Genomic DNA, 16,250 nt, shown 5'->3' with positions numbered 1-16,250 from the left:
TCCATATACAGTTTGCTCAGGGTTCCTGTGAACACAAAAGAAAATAAAATATGCTCGGTTGTATTCAACCGGCAGGGTTAGAAAGAGGGTGAAATAGCAATCTTTGATTTCCCATGCATAGAAATATTTGGGAGTAGTTAGCACTATTACTACTGTTAGATACACAGAGGGCTTTCACTATCTCTGCCATGTTTGGAACTGCGGCAGTCAAAGGTATAGTGTTAGCATTCAACTGTCTGTAATCCATTGTAAAATGCCATTGCCTGGTTGGTTCCTTTACTGGCCACACTGGTGAATTATAAGGTGAATGGGTCCTTTTAATAATGCCTCTTTTTTCCAATTCTGTTACCACCCCGTCAATCCCCGTAAATACTGCTGCTGACAACAGATATTGCCGATCATTAATGATTTTAGCAGGGGATAAGGGTATGGATGTTTGTAACAGGCTCAGTCTCATGGTGCCTGAATCCCTCTGATGTGTCGCGAAACTCCACACAGTTCCATCAGGGAGTTTCCACATGCGACCATGCAGTATGTCAAATCCTAAAATATTAGTATATGCAGCACCAACTAATACTTCTATTCTGGTTAATTTTTGTTCCTCTGGCAACCAGAGTGAAATTTTTGCAGTGGGGCATTGTTTTTCCACACCATTGATTCCCGTGAATTTAACCCTGCGTTGACCAGGTGTTATGCTCAGGGTTTGTGCTGTAATTACTGACATTTGGGTCCTGGTATCAATAAGAAAATTTACCAATATTTTTGGGGGTTCAACAGGAATGGCAATTATAGGGTCAGAGTGTTCATTAGAGAGCCATTGAATTGCTAATACCCGCTGAGCAGGGTGGCTCACTGCCCTCCCCGGGGACAAGAGTTTTTTTTTTGCCGACACCACAACTCACTCTGTTCCCTATTAGGTTTGAACCTCTCTTTGAATTTGGGGTATCTGGGATTTTTAGTGTGGATTTGGCAGACTCGCCGAGAGTGGTATTGGGATTTAATGCTGGATGAATTAATCCAGCCTATTTGGCATCCGTATTTATCTATGTCTTGTACCAATTCACTCCAGGTGGGAATAGGGGAGTTAGGATTTCGCCTACAACCACTATCATCATCCCTACAAGCAGCTAGTATGTGATCTTGGGTGTTTTCTACAAATATCTTAAGACAATCAGGGAGTCCACGGATGAGAGGGGTTAATTGAACCGGGTCAATAGGAGCTAACATTGGGGAATTCCTTAATTTATCTCTTTCATATATTGCCTGAATGCAGGCTGCTTTCTGTACTGCTACAGCCAAGTCAGCTCCTGGTGTGGTGGTTAAAAATACTCCAGGTCTCCAAAAGCCTCCTACTTCTTCCTTACACAACATCATTCGATCTCCTCCTTTAAGAGAAACTTGACACACATACTCAACTTCTGATTCCCCTGACCGCCTTGAGAACTTCTCCTGTATTTTAACCAACTCTGCTGGTGACAACGGAATCGTTTGCACAGTAGTACGGATTTCATCATTATCATCAACAGTAGTCTCAGTCTTAACCAAAGGTCTCAAGGAAATCGATTGAGGTTCAGAATCAGAAATCTCTTCAACACCATCATCACTGTCAGACCAGAAATCACTGTCCCAGCTTTCAGGTTCTGCACTATGCAGCACTCCACGAATCTGCTTGACCGGAGCGCAAGGCTGTACTTTATTTAACAGATGACTAACCCTCTCCAGCAATTGTTTAAGATGATTATTTTCACTCACAAGTTTATCATTTTCAGTCACAAGTTTGTCATTCTCAATGGAAAGTTTATTATTTTCATCCAAAAGTTTATCCACTCTGATTCCTAATGTTTTTCCCGTCTCCCTTTCAAAGGCCAATGATGACTTCAACACCTCATTCCCTGATTTCAAAGCTGTATGTTCCGCATCAGAGATCAGTTTGGGAGCAGGAGTTTCCTTAGCTTTTTGCCGAGCACAAGACAAACAGGCTCCTAACACAGCACAAATTGCACCTTTACCCTTTCTTTGACCAATCTTTCGTGAAGCCTGACAATGCTCAATGCACTCTACCACTTTCTCCTCATCTTTCCAAAACTTTTGGGAAAACTCCTTCCCTGCCTGGGAAGGGGCACATTTGTATTTTTGCAGACGTTTATCCATAGCAATCCTGCCGACTACGCCAATTTTACTGTCGCGTTAAGGGGTGTAGCTGATTAACCGTTACGGGCCCAGTCAGATTCAGGTTACTGAACCAGTCGGACATTCACCAAAAACACATTAACCGCCTGGGGGTCCAGTCAGACATTCACCAAAAACGCATTAACGGCCTGGGGGTCCGTTCAGACATTCACCAAAAACGCATTAACCATCTGGGGGTCCGCTCGGACATTCACCAAAAATGCATTAACCGCCTGGGGGTCTGGTTAGATTCAGAACACTGAACTATCACGGATAACCACCCTCACCCTCGTTGCACTCAATGAGAGTTATCACAATGCAATCAAGTATGGTTTATTACAGCAACAGATAATCAGGTTCTTTTGGATTGCCGGCGATAGTGACTGTCTGCAAAAGCAAGCTAGTATGCATAAAATACACAGGTGTTATAGGTGTTATAGATGTTATAGATGTTACAGGTGTTTATAGGTGTTACAGATGTTACAGGTGTTACAGATGTTATAGATGTTACAGGTGTTAGATGTTACAGGTGTTATAGATGTTACAGGTGCGCAGCCTAGAAATAAACGCGTTAAAAGGATCAAAGACTCTATAGAGATTTATAAGCAAGTATTTAGATCTCACCCAAAGGCGTCCCAATGGGGGGGGAAGAGCGGCTCAGCCCGTCGACTGATCCCAAGAGTCAGGAGGTCCTAAGGATGTTGTCCTCGGGATGGTATCTCCCCTGACGGTGGTATCTTCCCTAACATCCCCTTTCTCTTGGGCCAATTTATATTATTTTCTATCTTTTAGGTGGAGCTTGAGTGGCTCTAGTCAAGCATATCTTAGTTATGATTGGTGTAAAGTTTTCCCGTCTCCGTTTAAAGTAATAGGCTCCGAGGAATTCAGAGCGCATGCTCAGTGAGGGGTGGTCGCACCTTGGAGGCGGGTAGCTTTTGGGATGGAGGTGTGTTTTGGTATTATAATGATATTATAATGAGCAAAAAGTACACTAGGGTACAGCATTTGTCAAAACATGACAGGTCTTTGGCTTAGGGTGGCAAAAAGTGCAGCTGTGTGCACAAGAACAATCGAGGCCCCATCTGATTACAGAGCCTAGCCGTGGTGTCTCCACTCCACTCTACGCTCCGTGCTGTTCCTTAGAGCTAGCACACCAAGTTTCCCCAGCGCGATAGCATCAAAGGTTGGGAGCCTAGGGAACGCTCAGATAATGCAGTTATGCCCTACCCTGAAAGCCTCTTCAATGCTGTACCTTTTCCTAAAAATGTGAATGTTAGTTTTATTTTCCTAGTTACTTCAGGCATTTACACCACAATGCCTGTTTTCAGTTATCTTGATCTTTGTTCCTGAACAAGGGCAGCTTTCAGAGAAATGGCAAAGGAGAAGGCAAGGACAGGGTAGTACCTTCAGGCCCTGCTGGCGAAACCAAAGACATTCCCCTGTGCTTGGCGCAGAGAGCTGCGTCAAGGGAGCGTTTGGTGTGGTGGGCTGAGCCCATCTGTGAGATCATAAGGAAGAGAACAGATCCTGGTACCTAGTCCACATTGCTGACTTTCAAATGGCTCCTTTGTAGGGAAACTTTGGCATTTACAGACCCATGGGAAGCTGGGCAAACTAATCAAAACTCATCTCACACCCCAGCCAAACGGCCTTTCAAGGGACAAACTCTCGCTGATTATTTTTTAAGACCTACAATAAAATCTGGAAGCAACAAAAAGAATCATTCCGTCTCTCGATGCAATGCTGGGAATGTGAGCCCAGAGCAGCCAGTGCTGAACATGTCCCCGTACTCCTGCTCCTGTTGCACTGCCATAAAGGCATCTCAGAGCCCCAGCCCAATCTCTGTGCAGCAAAGGAGGTTCCTGAGGAGCACTGAGAATCACAGAAATTGTTTTCATAACATTAAATTTGCTGTAGGGCATCATGTTGGGTGTTAATTCATGCACTCCTATTGTACTTCCTAGGCATTATAAAACTGGCTGATTATACAAGCCCAGCCTGGTGCCCGCACATGTCTCCAAACGCTACTACCACCCCTCGCCCGCGTCCCCATTAGATAACCTCAGTTTTGTAACTGGTCTCCTCGCCACCTCCCCTTCCAACACCTGGTCACCTGGAGACTTTAAAAAGCACCTGAGCGGCAGCCAGCTCCATGAGCTCTCTTCACGAGGAGATTTTCCTTTCTGGAAACATGCCAGTGTCAGAAGAGGGCTTTGCTCCAGTGCCCCCGGCCACTATGCCCGAGGAGCCCCAACACACAGACTTCCAGCTGGTGCGAGTCAAGAGCACGTGGTGCAGGATCAAGAAAGGAGAAGCCCTTTCTGACTGTGAGGACAAGATAACTCTCTCTGAAGCCAAAATGTAAGTATAGGAGCCCCTGTTGCTTGTTTGGTGCCAGCCAAAGAGCGCGGTCACCCTGGTGGGATGTGTTTCAGACAAACCCTCTGTGAGCCACTGCAGCTGAAATCCATCACTAAGCTTACACCAGTATGGAAAGGGCTTCAAAACAAATGCCATTCTTGGCATGAATTGGTTCAGTTACTGAGGCCATTTTATCCGCCGCCGAATTTCTGTAGATGGAAAGGTTCTTTAAAGTACTGAACAACTTACGTGGGTACTCCTGAAGGCTGCAATTGTCTTCCCACTCCAATTTGTACATGAAATCTTTGTGTGCAAAAGCTCATATGGAGGCTTGCGAGAAGGCAGCTGTAGGTAACTGGGATGGGAAAAATAAACACGTCAGTGAAAGTCAGGGACAGGAGCAAAACCAAAATGCATCTCTGAAACTGTAGAAGTCACCTAAGGCTGAGGTCAGAGACTGCTTTTCCCCCAGAAATATATGCAGCTCTTTGCTGGTATTAAATCACTCCAGTCAGCGATCCTTTACTTACAGGAGGCTCCTTTCCTAGAGCATGCAGCCCCATTTGTGTTGCAGGTCTTCCTTAGTATGGCTGTATTTTACAGGTCACAATTTTTCTTGTATTTGCAAAGTTCAGATTTTAATTTCTTCAAGCCTAACCCTTTTCCCAGGCAGGTCAGAGAAGAAGGATGAGCAGCTGTGTGCGAGCATTTACCAGACAGAGCTGCAGGAGGTAGAACAGGGCTTCAGTAGACCCAAGGCAGTCTGCTGCATCTCAGTCTACAGCAGGATGAACGATGGGCCAGAGCACACCCATAAAACTCCCTGACTGAGATATTCTCCAACAAGGGGATGCTCAGCTGCAAATTCTCTGCTGTTTTCATAGAGCAGAGGGGCTGAAACGGGTGCTAGTTTTGCCACTCAAAGCCAATTCCCCCAAGTAATACTCAAAATGGTCCTGTCTCTTAAGGGTCATGTGCTAGAGATGGATGCAAATATTGTGAAGTTACAGCATTGAGGTATATGTGTGCTGCATTAAAATGTACATGATTATGTTTTTAGTAATACTCTATTTTAAAAGTCCAGAAGAAACTTTTTGGAAGGTCTAACTCTATAAATCTTCACTATTTTTCTTCAACACCTAAAGTTAGGACCAGATTTAGAGGCAATTTGGTGTCAAAAAAAGCAGAGACACGCCTATTAGACCTCTAAGGGGAAGGTCAGGCATGTGGAAAGAAATTGGGCATGTAGAGAAACCTGGTTATCCAACGAGCCATCAACTCATTCAAAAAACAAACCAAATATTCACAGAAACTTTTGATTTTTATCCAACTGCAGCTTAAGATGAGGTCTCATAAAATATACTTTGTGGTTTCATTCTTTCCTTTTTTATTCCTCCTTTTCCTTTCTATGTCCATTCCTGATTCACAACAAACTAAAACATTTTTACTTAACTTTTCCCCATGCTCCCTCTTCCCAGCAGCAGAAGTAATATCTAGGTTTCAGGGCGATGTTCTTCACTGTTACCAATAGATACTGCATGTTAATTTCATAGGATTTTTATCCATCCACCCGCTGGTATGGAAATCTTACTCAACTCCCAAGGCCCTTTCTGTCCCTACCTGGGTGTATTTCCTATTCCTATCATATTTATTTTGAGATAAGTTGATCCACTCTTATAGACATACAGGAGATGCTATTTTGTTTGGAGTTCTGCATATATGTGGGGGTGGGGGTAGGTAGACAGGAATAAATCAACTCTTATCACCAAATCTACAAGGGAGAGGATGATTCCTTCACAAACTCTTTGAAAAATTTGAGAATCACCTCCCCACTACCTTCTAGGAAACCAAAATTATTGGTTTGGGGTTTTCTGCTGCTTTGACAAATGGGTAAACTGGAAGGGAAATGATTTATTTCTCCAGCCCTTCTAGTTCTGTATTATCATTGCCATGCAGAAGTTCAGCCTGTTGGCTTTTCACCAAGAAGTTGGCAGCCCTGCACCTTTGCAGCACACAGGCACAGACCCCATACGTTTAAGGAGGTGGCCGGGGGTGGGGAACAAGTCCAGATGTGCAGAGTACAAAAGAGGAGGATAATGATTACAAACCGTGTTTTCTGATCCCTCCCAGAGGTGAATGCGTCTCCAAGAGTGGGATTTCCTGGACAATCGAAGCTCCCATCTATTTTTGCTACAAAGTGGTAGAAACGTTCGATATTCTGGATCCCTCTAACACCACTCTCCTCTGGGGTCACATCACTGACCCCCAGCAGCTCGAGGTAGCCACTGGCAGCAAAAAGAGGCTGAGGCGCTTCATTGTCATAGATGAAGTAGTTGATGAACTTTACGGCTCCAAAGTCAGGCAGTACTTTGAAGAGAATGACGTTCAGCACAAAATCCTCGCCCTGCCAACCACCGAAGAAACGAAATCCATGGACCTGGTCTTGAACATCCTGCAAGAAGTGCAGAACTTCAGCATCGACAGGCGAACGGAGCCCATCATCGCCATCGGAGGTGGCGTCTGCCTGGACATCGTGGGACTGGCTGCGTCCCTCTACAGGAGACGCACGCCTTACATTCGCGTCCCAACCACCCTCCTCTCCTACGTTGATGCCAGCGTGGGAGCAAAGACAGGGGTGAATTTCCTCCAGTGCAAGAACAAGCTTGGGGGCTACACTCCCCCAGTAGCTAGCTTCCTGGACAGGTCCTTCATTCAGAGCATCCCTCGGCGACACATCTCCAACGGCCTCGGCGAAATTTTAAAGGTAGGAGATTTTGCTTCTGCAGTTTTTAAACGTTAAGTATTGGTAAGGTGTCCATCAGCACCCACAGCATTATGGACACGAGGGTGGGTCAGTAAGGCTGCATGAGGACTTTTAACTCTCACTGAGCCTACACATAAGTTTTTACAGCTGCCAAATTTGTCAGAATATCCCTTACACACACAGTGCCTACTGCTGACTCTGCAGAGTAAACACCACAACTCAAGGCCAGACACAGATGCACAACCATGGAAGGAAGAGAAAGATCCATAGCACACTTACATGAGCTGCTGGCAGACAATTCCAGGCTCATTATACTGGGGATTAATAATCTGCAAGATCATTTGCACCTACCTCGGGGGGTATGTCAAGTGTGGTCAATCAATCTCCTGCGAGACAAATTCTACTTCTAAAATTACCTGGGAAGTGCACGGTAAATGGTTCTGTGCTTGAAGAGCTTTTAAAACTTTTGATAAAGTAGATTTCAAGCCATTCAAGTGTATTAAATACAAGTTTATCAGTAGTTTTTTCAGTACTTGCACAGTGGGAAGTCCCCAGGATATCTGAAAGTTTCTGGCAGGCACCGGGAAACCTGCTGGCCACCGCTCCCCACTGCAGGAGGGTCTAATGCCAGAGTCAGGGGGTGAAAGATCACATACTTGTAATCATTAAACCCTTTCTGAACCCCCGTATTCTGTGTATTGCAGAACTTTCACAATTTCTCTTCCCCAAAGAGCAATTGCAAGAATTAGATGAGAGTTGACCTGGAATGGCCTGGAGGTTGTGCAGGAGCAAGGGAACTTGCCCAGCAGTGCTCCCACACAACTCTGACATTTTACCATTTCCACACCCTTTTTGCAAACATCTCCACTTACCATAGCCCAAAACGCACATGACAGCACCGTGACACATTCATAGAGAGCTGCTGAATATTCACCAAACCAGCATATCCTCCCTGTTCCCACAGTCCCGTATGCATGCTGGCAAGAACTGTGGCTACAGAAATACTAGTTCAGGTTGTACAGGTAGAACTTGCCCTTGTACCAAGCATGCAGGTACTCCTGCCAGCACGCAACGCAGCACTATAGTCCACTCTATCAAAACGTTCAATTTTCAGCAGCAAATACAGGAATCACATAGTTATCTTTAATTACCTCTTCTGTTTTTTCATCCTAGATGGCACTCATGAAACACAAAGGCCTCTTTGACCTGCTCAAGAGCCACGGGAAATACCTGCTGGACACCAAGTTCCAGTCTTGCAGTGGCTCTGCTGCCCACGGCGATGCTGCACTGCAGACCACCAGGATTGCCATCGAAACCATGCTGGAAGAGCTGGCTCCCAACCTCTGGGAGGACGACCTGGACAGACTGGTGGATTTTGGTCACCTTATAAGCCCAGAACTAGAAATGGTGAGTGACAGACTTTATACTGCAATACTCTTTTTCAATAAAGAAAGAAAGAAAGAAAGAAAAGAGGTGCTCATATAGCAACAGGATAACTTTGTGCACCCAATGCACCCAATCTGGTCCTGGTGGCTAAGACGCCTTCCCCTGCCCCATTTCCCCCCATCCGTGTTCCCTATTCAGGAAATTGTTGCAGCTTCATGCTAGGCAATTACCAAAGCACAAAGGTGACCAGATTTCAGTGCAGAAAATCACCAGCTGGAAATCACCAGCTCAAACTGTAACAGTGAAAAGGCAAGGAGAGCACAGCCTGTATCACTGGGGGAAAATCGCCGCTGAGGACTGAGGGGGGAGGACCAGATCTTATGCAAAATTCAGAGCTCTCCTCTCCATCCTATTGTGCTCTTCATCAGTGATTTGAAAGGGAGGAGAATTAGATTCTAGATCCCTATGGGAGATTTTGCATGCCATTAATCATTTGTAAAAGAGACCATCCTCTGCCACCCATAAATCACAAAATGCTAAGATATGTGTACTGCTACCACTGAGCTGAATGTTAATTGTCACAAGTACTTCTAGAAAAATAATGACTAGTTTCCTATTTGGCAACCCAAACCTTTTCCCCACCTACCCTTGCTCTGTTTCAGAGGGTTTTGCCGTCGTTGATGCACGGCGAAGCCGTGAACATAGACATGGCCTTCATGACGTACGTGGCCCACGCACGGGGGCTCCTCAGCGCTGGCGAGAAGGAGCAGATCATCCAGTGCATGCGGGGCCTGGAGCTGCCCGTCTGGCACGGCGGCTGCAGCTGGGCCCTCATCAAGACGGCCCTGAGGGAGCGCCTGAAGCACAGCGGGGGGCAGCCCCGCATGCCACTGCCCACCGGCCTCGGCGTGGCAGGTATGGCAGCGAGGAGCACTGGGGACACCCCAGGGTGGGGACACATGGGTCAGCAGGCATTCTGGCACAGTGACATGCTGGAGAGTGTGTCCTGAAGCTCTGGTGCTCATTACATCTCTCTTAATTTCTCAACAAACCTGCAGGGATGCAGCTTGGTTAAGGACCGAGACCCCATGCATTGCGTGACTGCCTGGTGCACATAGCAGATGTGTTCACAAACCAACAGTCTAAATGCAGTGCTGGGGCAGACAAAGCAACAGTAAAAATAAGAAAAAAATAATAATTCATTCGTTATATTTGGGAACAGTTCTTAAATAGTCCTTGGCAAAAGGGATTAGTGTGCCTGGAATGCCTAGAACTGATACTGAAAAACTACATAACTGTCCACTGTCTTGGGTGAAATATTCTTACCTATAAGACAGTAAAAACAACAAAATAATAAAACCACTAAAACAGAAGCAATGCATGGGACCAGGTTGCCCTCTTACATCAGTATCCAGACTGTTTCCATCAAACCTCAGTCTCTACACACTCACAAGAAGTCAGGCTCTTGCAAACTGTTTGTAGGAGCTACTCTCCCCCTAGTGAATCAGCTGTGAAAAGCTTCCCTGGATGCCCAGCTAACTATGGGTCTTATTTTACAGACATTTTCAATGACACCAGCGAGGAGACCCTGGAAAGAGCATACAAGCTGTGGGTCAGGGACTGCAAGACGGCGCTGGAGGAAGGGCCGGCTGCCCTCTGAGAGCCGTGAGACCTGGCCAAGGTCCTGCCCGTGCGTGGAGCTGCTCGACATCCTAAGTGAGCGGGCAGGACTGAATTTAAACAGGATAAACACAGCAGCACCTGCGAACCCATGAAAACTCCAGAGCTGCAGGGAGCAAGCACACTGGTGTCTGATCCGGTTTACCTCTTTTGGTTGCCCTAGCTGGAAGGGAATTTGTTACAGCAGCACTGTGCTCACACAGGGACCACTCTGCAGCGAAACCATCTGCTGTAGGTGTCAGTGAGCTCACATCTCCTTAGGTGGGAGGTGAGCAGTGTTTGTTCACTCACCTGGTCCATCCATCTCCACGGTCCTGCACGGGGTTTTCCCATCGCTGCTTGTTGGACCCCTCAGGTCGACAGGCGTACGGCCGACAGACCCCAGGGAAGAAGCATCTTGGTATCACCTCATAAAATCTCCACGCTATGTAAAATATTTCAGAGGGGTATCTCCCTCGTTGGTTTTGGCATTCTGAGTATTTCTCGTTTCCTCAGTTCGTTCAAATTAGCAAGAAATAGAAACGGCTATCAGCCTTTGCTCTCAGTACTTGGCAGCTGCAGGCCGCCTCAGGCCGCCCCAAGACCAGCAGATGGTCCTGCGGTGACACAGGACAGGCTCTGCCCCTTGGCAGCCCTTACAATCAAATGTGCTGTCAGGCCTCATAGTACCACTGAAATCTGCAGCAGTGGTTTTACTGCACACCCCCTACGAGCTGCTGGTGTGACAAAAACGGTACAATTTGCACCAAGCGTTGCCTATGAACCAGGGTGAGCTTCAGGCTGGAGCAGCAGAAAGCCCCTGGGCTCTTCCTCAGGGTGGGCTTCCAGCAGCATCCCCACCTCAGGGCTTCCAGGTCAGTGAGGCATCACCTCCAGCAGCCTCCGTGACACCTCTCAGGCTCCTGTCAGGCACAGGACAAGTTAGATATCAGGTGGTGACTGAAAAATGTAAAGTCAATGTTGTCCTTCTCCCTGGAGGCTGAATCAAAGGAATCACAGTCAACAAACTGCCTTTGAATTATTTACAGCATTATTTTTTGTTTTGTTGTATCATGCCGGTTGTGCTGACATGCTGGGTTCTGTTTTGCTGAAGTAATAAAAGCTATTAAAACTGGGAAACTTTAATTATTCCATTGCTAACCACAGCACGCGTGTGTGTGTACGTACATGTGCTTGAGACACTGGAGTAAAGAATAGAGACACACGACGAATCTCTTTTCTTCTTGAGCCTGGAGAACATGGGCCTAGCAGTTTGTGGAAGGCCTTCCCACCCTCCCCTAAGGCTCCCAGTGATGTTGTGTCTGTACTGCAGACTGATGGTGCAACAGAAGACAAGCAATTTTAGGAATATGGAATAGCCCCAGGTCTGCAGAGCCTAGGGACAATGCAATGTGACACCCCCGAAGGGAGGCCCCCATACCTAGGCCCCACCTAGTGCCAGTCACCCCTCGGAGCTGACCTGGGACCACAGACCAGTAGCTCTGGTGATCCTCTCCAGGCTTATGGTGACCACCGGAGTACTCTCATGAGTAGCTTTCCCCCTTTTCGGGAGCTGGAAAAGCCACTTCTCACATCAGATAACCCAGAAATGAACATGGGCTGTCCAATGGTGTCCTTCAGTGCAGGAGTCCTACCCCATCCACCTGCCTGGAGGAGGCACAAGACAAACATCTGCTTTAGTTACTTTGAACATTTTGTGAGAGATCCTTAGGGGCCCAAAGGCATTTAGCTCTCCAGTCCCATGGTAAGCCACGAGCTTAGTACAGTTCACCAGAAATGAACCCAGAAGAGTCCCAAAAGCTCACGTACTCAGAAGGAGCCCAACACCCAAGACCCTTTGATACTGGTGACCACAACCTGGCTGGCGGCCCTCTCTCAGCTGTCCCCAAAGGCAGGTCTTGTCTCCATCCTCAGGAGCTGCTGTGTGTAACAACACATCAGAGAAGCCAGAGCACAATTAAGGCTGAAAAGTGAACACATGATTATTGCTTTCTACCCTTCCTTCTGCCGTGGGTGACAGAACACAATCAACCCCTGACATGCTTGGTTGCTTAGTAGCAGCCAGCCACATTTTTAATTACAAACTAAAGTGTGCTAAAGAACATAAAACGGCTGTGTGACTGATACGTGTGTGTGGAGAAGGGCATGTGACAGCAACTAAATTGCTTCAGCGTCTGATAAAGAGAGCCTCTGCCAGGCTTGTCATTGAAACATCGAGGAAAGGAGGTAGGAAGCATTATTAATACAACACTGACTTCAAAATACACCTCATTGTTTGCAGTGCATTTTTTTTTTTTTTTTAAGTGTCTGGAATGGATTTAGTTTTCATTTATCCAGCTTTAATTCCTGCTTTTCAAATGGAACTGTTACCATTAGACCTAACATCTCTGCTTATTTTCCTATTACTTCAATGACACATCACTCCAAAGAAGGAGGCAGAAAGCCGTGTGGGACCCATCTGCATTCTCCGCGATGCAAGATCTTCACGGAGTTGTTTGGACAACATTGCTTGAGCGATGAACGAGCGAGAAATCATTTTGTTATTGGCATGTTCTGAAGCTGCTCCTGTTGAAACCGTCTGCTCTGGAAACCGCTTCTCGGCTGCATCCAGGGCTCTGATATTTCTTAATGGCAGAGTAACCAAGCAGTTATTATTCACATCCAGTCAATAGCAGCGTTCAACGCACCCTGCGCAACATGACAGGGACAGAGGTCGTAAGCAGACGCTGAAAGATCCTGGCTGACTGTATTTAAAGCAGCTCAGCAAACACCACCGAGCCCACCAGCAACTGCCCCATTCTTCCCCTCGCAGGAACCATCACCTCGAGCACTGCCATACAAATTGCACCCTGCATCCCGGCACAGCCACCTGCAGGCCACAGCGTTAGCTCAGACGGGGGTTTGCTGGTGCTGGGGGAGAGCTGCGGGGCTGGCAGTGCAGCACAGCTTGCTGCGGGGACACCGTGGCCCCCTTCAGCTGCCCTAATGGCCTGCATGCTTCCACAGCTGCAGGAAGGCATCCACTGCACGCCCCCATTACACCCCAGCCATGGTGGTTTTTATAAATATATGTAGAGACATCAGTACTTTGATGCTTTGCATGCCGTGATTTGTCCTGCAGACCATAGTAGTCTTCTTGTTGCCTCCCACAATGCTTGGGCAGCATTTAATGCCATGGCCAGTGCTTGGCAGAAGCCTTCCTGCTGCTCTATGACCCGGGTGAGGAGGCTGTAAAAAAAGGTAGATTTCCATTAAAGCTGCACCTTGAGGCCTCAGTGGAGCCATGAGCTTCAATACATGCCTGTTAAGAGTTTCCCTCAAAAAATCACTTAAAAACAGAGCTATTTTAAGTAAGGTTGTGTTTTGGACCAGAGGCAAAGACAGGGCAGTGGTATTGTGCAGCACGCATCTAACCCACAAGCCGGGATCCAGATCTGTGCATTGATTTCAATAAACCAGGGCCATTTTCCAAGCCATTCCCCTGCAATTTTAAGCAAATATATTTCAAAAGAGCTTGAGACACAGTGAGTATAATCAGCTTTCAGTGCTGAGACCACCCCGATTGAACAGCACCAGCAGGGCAGCCCCTGCAGCCACCCAGGCAGCACAGCGAGGCTCTACCCAGCATCGGGAGCACCGAGTGGGAAGCACGATGCAGGGAGGTGGTGGCAGGGACCTGCTGCACCAAAGTACTGCTCAGCCAGCCCTGCAGCACAGCATCCCGCACCCCCACTGTTGGACTTTCCAGCAAACCAGACCCCACACAGCATTGGCAACCCCACCCATTCTTTCTCGTAGCCCACACAGGGTTTTTCAGGCTTGTCCAAAGGAGATAAAAGGCTCCCAACAAGCACCGCCACCACCTCCTTGCTGCCACAGATTGAGCAGCTTCTTACAGCTATGACCCTCTGCCAGGTTTTCTTCTTGCTCCTCTCGAGGTCCTGCAATCCAGCCACAAGGACAACGGCTGCTCCCGCGGACAGCAAGAAACGTGCTCCCAAAACGCAGCAATGAGAGCTGGCCACGGAAAGGAAAGCCAAAATGCACCTGAAAAACTCAACCAGTTCAGAAACAACATCCTGGCTGCTGACAAACAGACTTGCTGCTGCAAACTAAACCATCACATCCTAAAACCGTGCTGAACCGCTGCAGAAATAGCATTACAGTCTGCTGGAAACACTCACAAGCTTTAACTCAAACACCTACAAAGGGGGTGCAGGGCTTTTCTGCTTATCCCTAGCAAAGTCAGGAAGCTGCACCCGGCATTATTTCTTGTGTTGTTTTCCAATTAACATTTTAAATTGAGTTCACTTGAACTAACAAGCACTTTCTATTCCTCAATGGGTAAAAGATTTTCAAAAGAGCCAACTTCAAGACTTGTATAATTATTTTTACAGTTAACGCACTCTGGACTGCAAAGCCATGAGACAACGCACGGTCACCACCACCACCACCGCAGCGATGTTCACAGAGATGGTGAGAACTCCACGCCGGGAGCACAGCTGTCAAAGAACAGGACCCAAATAGATGCAAACAGCAAGACAGGAAAATACTGAGATGGGAAGACAGAACAAACCCCAACACCTCCTCGCCAGCACTGGCACAGCTCCAGGCAAGACCCAGGAGTGGCTGCAGGAACATTTGGCCCACAGAGGCTGTGGGTGACCTGGGGCTGGGCACTGGGCCTGGCTGCAGGAGGCGATGGCAGCAGGGGCAGCTCTGCTTTAGCCCCAAGTGCTGACTGCCACCAGCTCAGGAGCACGGAGACATCCACCGCCAAGCCACAGACAGGGCAGCAGGGCTGGGACTTGGGATGCACACACACAAAAATAAAAACACAGTGACAAGATTCACTTACTTCGACAGAAAACGAGTGGCTGACACAGACGTATGTGAAAAACCAAATGCTTTAATCCATCTATCAAGAACAACAGTTCAAATTATTTCATCGGATACATTAATATTGATCCATAATTTACAGTGCTATGGACCATACACAAATTATTGCTGCAGTCAACAGCAGATGAATATCAACATTACAGTACCAAGCATCATAGCAAGAGGCAGTAATTAATGTCACTTTTTCAAGAAATATAGGTATTTATACTATTATCAACATCAGCTTCCCCCCCAGTGCATTTTATGTCAAACAACATAAACATAAGTGCATTATTTTGTGCTTTGTGCTTTCCTCGCGTACCTTCTTTTTGCTTTTACAGGTTGTAAGAGTTAAATATTGCTTCCTAGGCCAAAAGCAGAAAGGAAGAGCTTCGTGGTACTCTGCACGCCCCTGTCAGATGCACGGCTTTGGCAAAGTGAGAACTGGAAGGTGTCCCATAGCCACCTGGTTGGGAGGCCCCCACCAGCCCAGTGACACTGCCGTCACGGAGACAGACTGGGAAACAACAACTGCCCACCTCTCCCCACCTCATTAACCTGCCTCTAATTGCTGTCTCTGCCCCCTAAGGGATCCCCTGTAAAGCATCACAGCCACATGTTCAGTGATGCACAGAAGGGGGGAGACACCTCCTGGCACCTGAGCGGTTTGTGTCTCGCAGAGGTGCCCCCGCTGCAGCAGGGACGTTTCCACTCCAGGGGTGAGCAAACGGGGGCTGAGCAGCCGTGGCTGAGCTGTACGATCCCCCAGAGCAGCCCCACAGACAGAGAACACACGACCTGGCTGCTGCAGACTTTCATCAAGAAATCCAGCTCTTGATACAACAGATACAGCTCGCTTTGAGTCCCAGCTCGCTTCCCTGCAGCACGGAGCCACAACTCGGAAGTCACGGCTGCCAGCGAGTACCAGTGGTTTCATGCAAGTCTGAAAAATATTGATATAGCACAGTCTAGACTTCGATTTCTGAATGACCAGCATGGGCATCAAACCAAA

The 16,250-nt window shown here is 47.4% G+C and overlaps 1 protein-coding gene across 1 annotated transcript; it reads left to right on the top strand.

Moving 5' to 3' along the window:
* The first annotated feature begins 4,360 nt into the window (after positions 1-4,360).
* LOC116493131 (2-epi-5-epi-valiolone synthase-like) lies at positions 4,361-10,340 on the top strand. The gene is made up of 5 exons (XM_032194275.1): positions 4,361-4,530; positions 6,595-7,294; positions 8,468-8,701; positions 9,343-9,595; positions 10,240-10,340. The coding sequence occupies exons 1-5, from the start codon at positions 4,361-4,363 to the stop codon at positions 10,338-10,340; spliced, it is 1,458 nt and encodes a 485-aa protein (XP_032050166.1).
* The last annotated feature ends 5,910 nt before the right edge of the window (positions 10,341-16,250 follow it).

Source organism: Aythya fuligula, chromosome 10, assembly GCF_009819795.1.
Source record: "Aythya fuligula isolate bAytFul2 chromosome 10, bAytFul2.pri, whole genome shotgun sequence".
Classification (NCBI taxonomy): domain Eukaryota; kingdom Metazoa; phylum Chordata; class Aves; order Anseriformes; family Anatidae; genus Aythya; species Aythya fuligula.
This window is presented reverse-complemented; position numbering and strand designations above follow the sequence as displayed.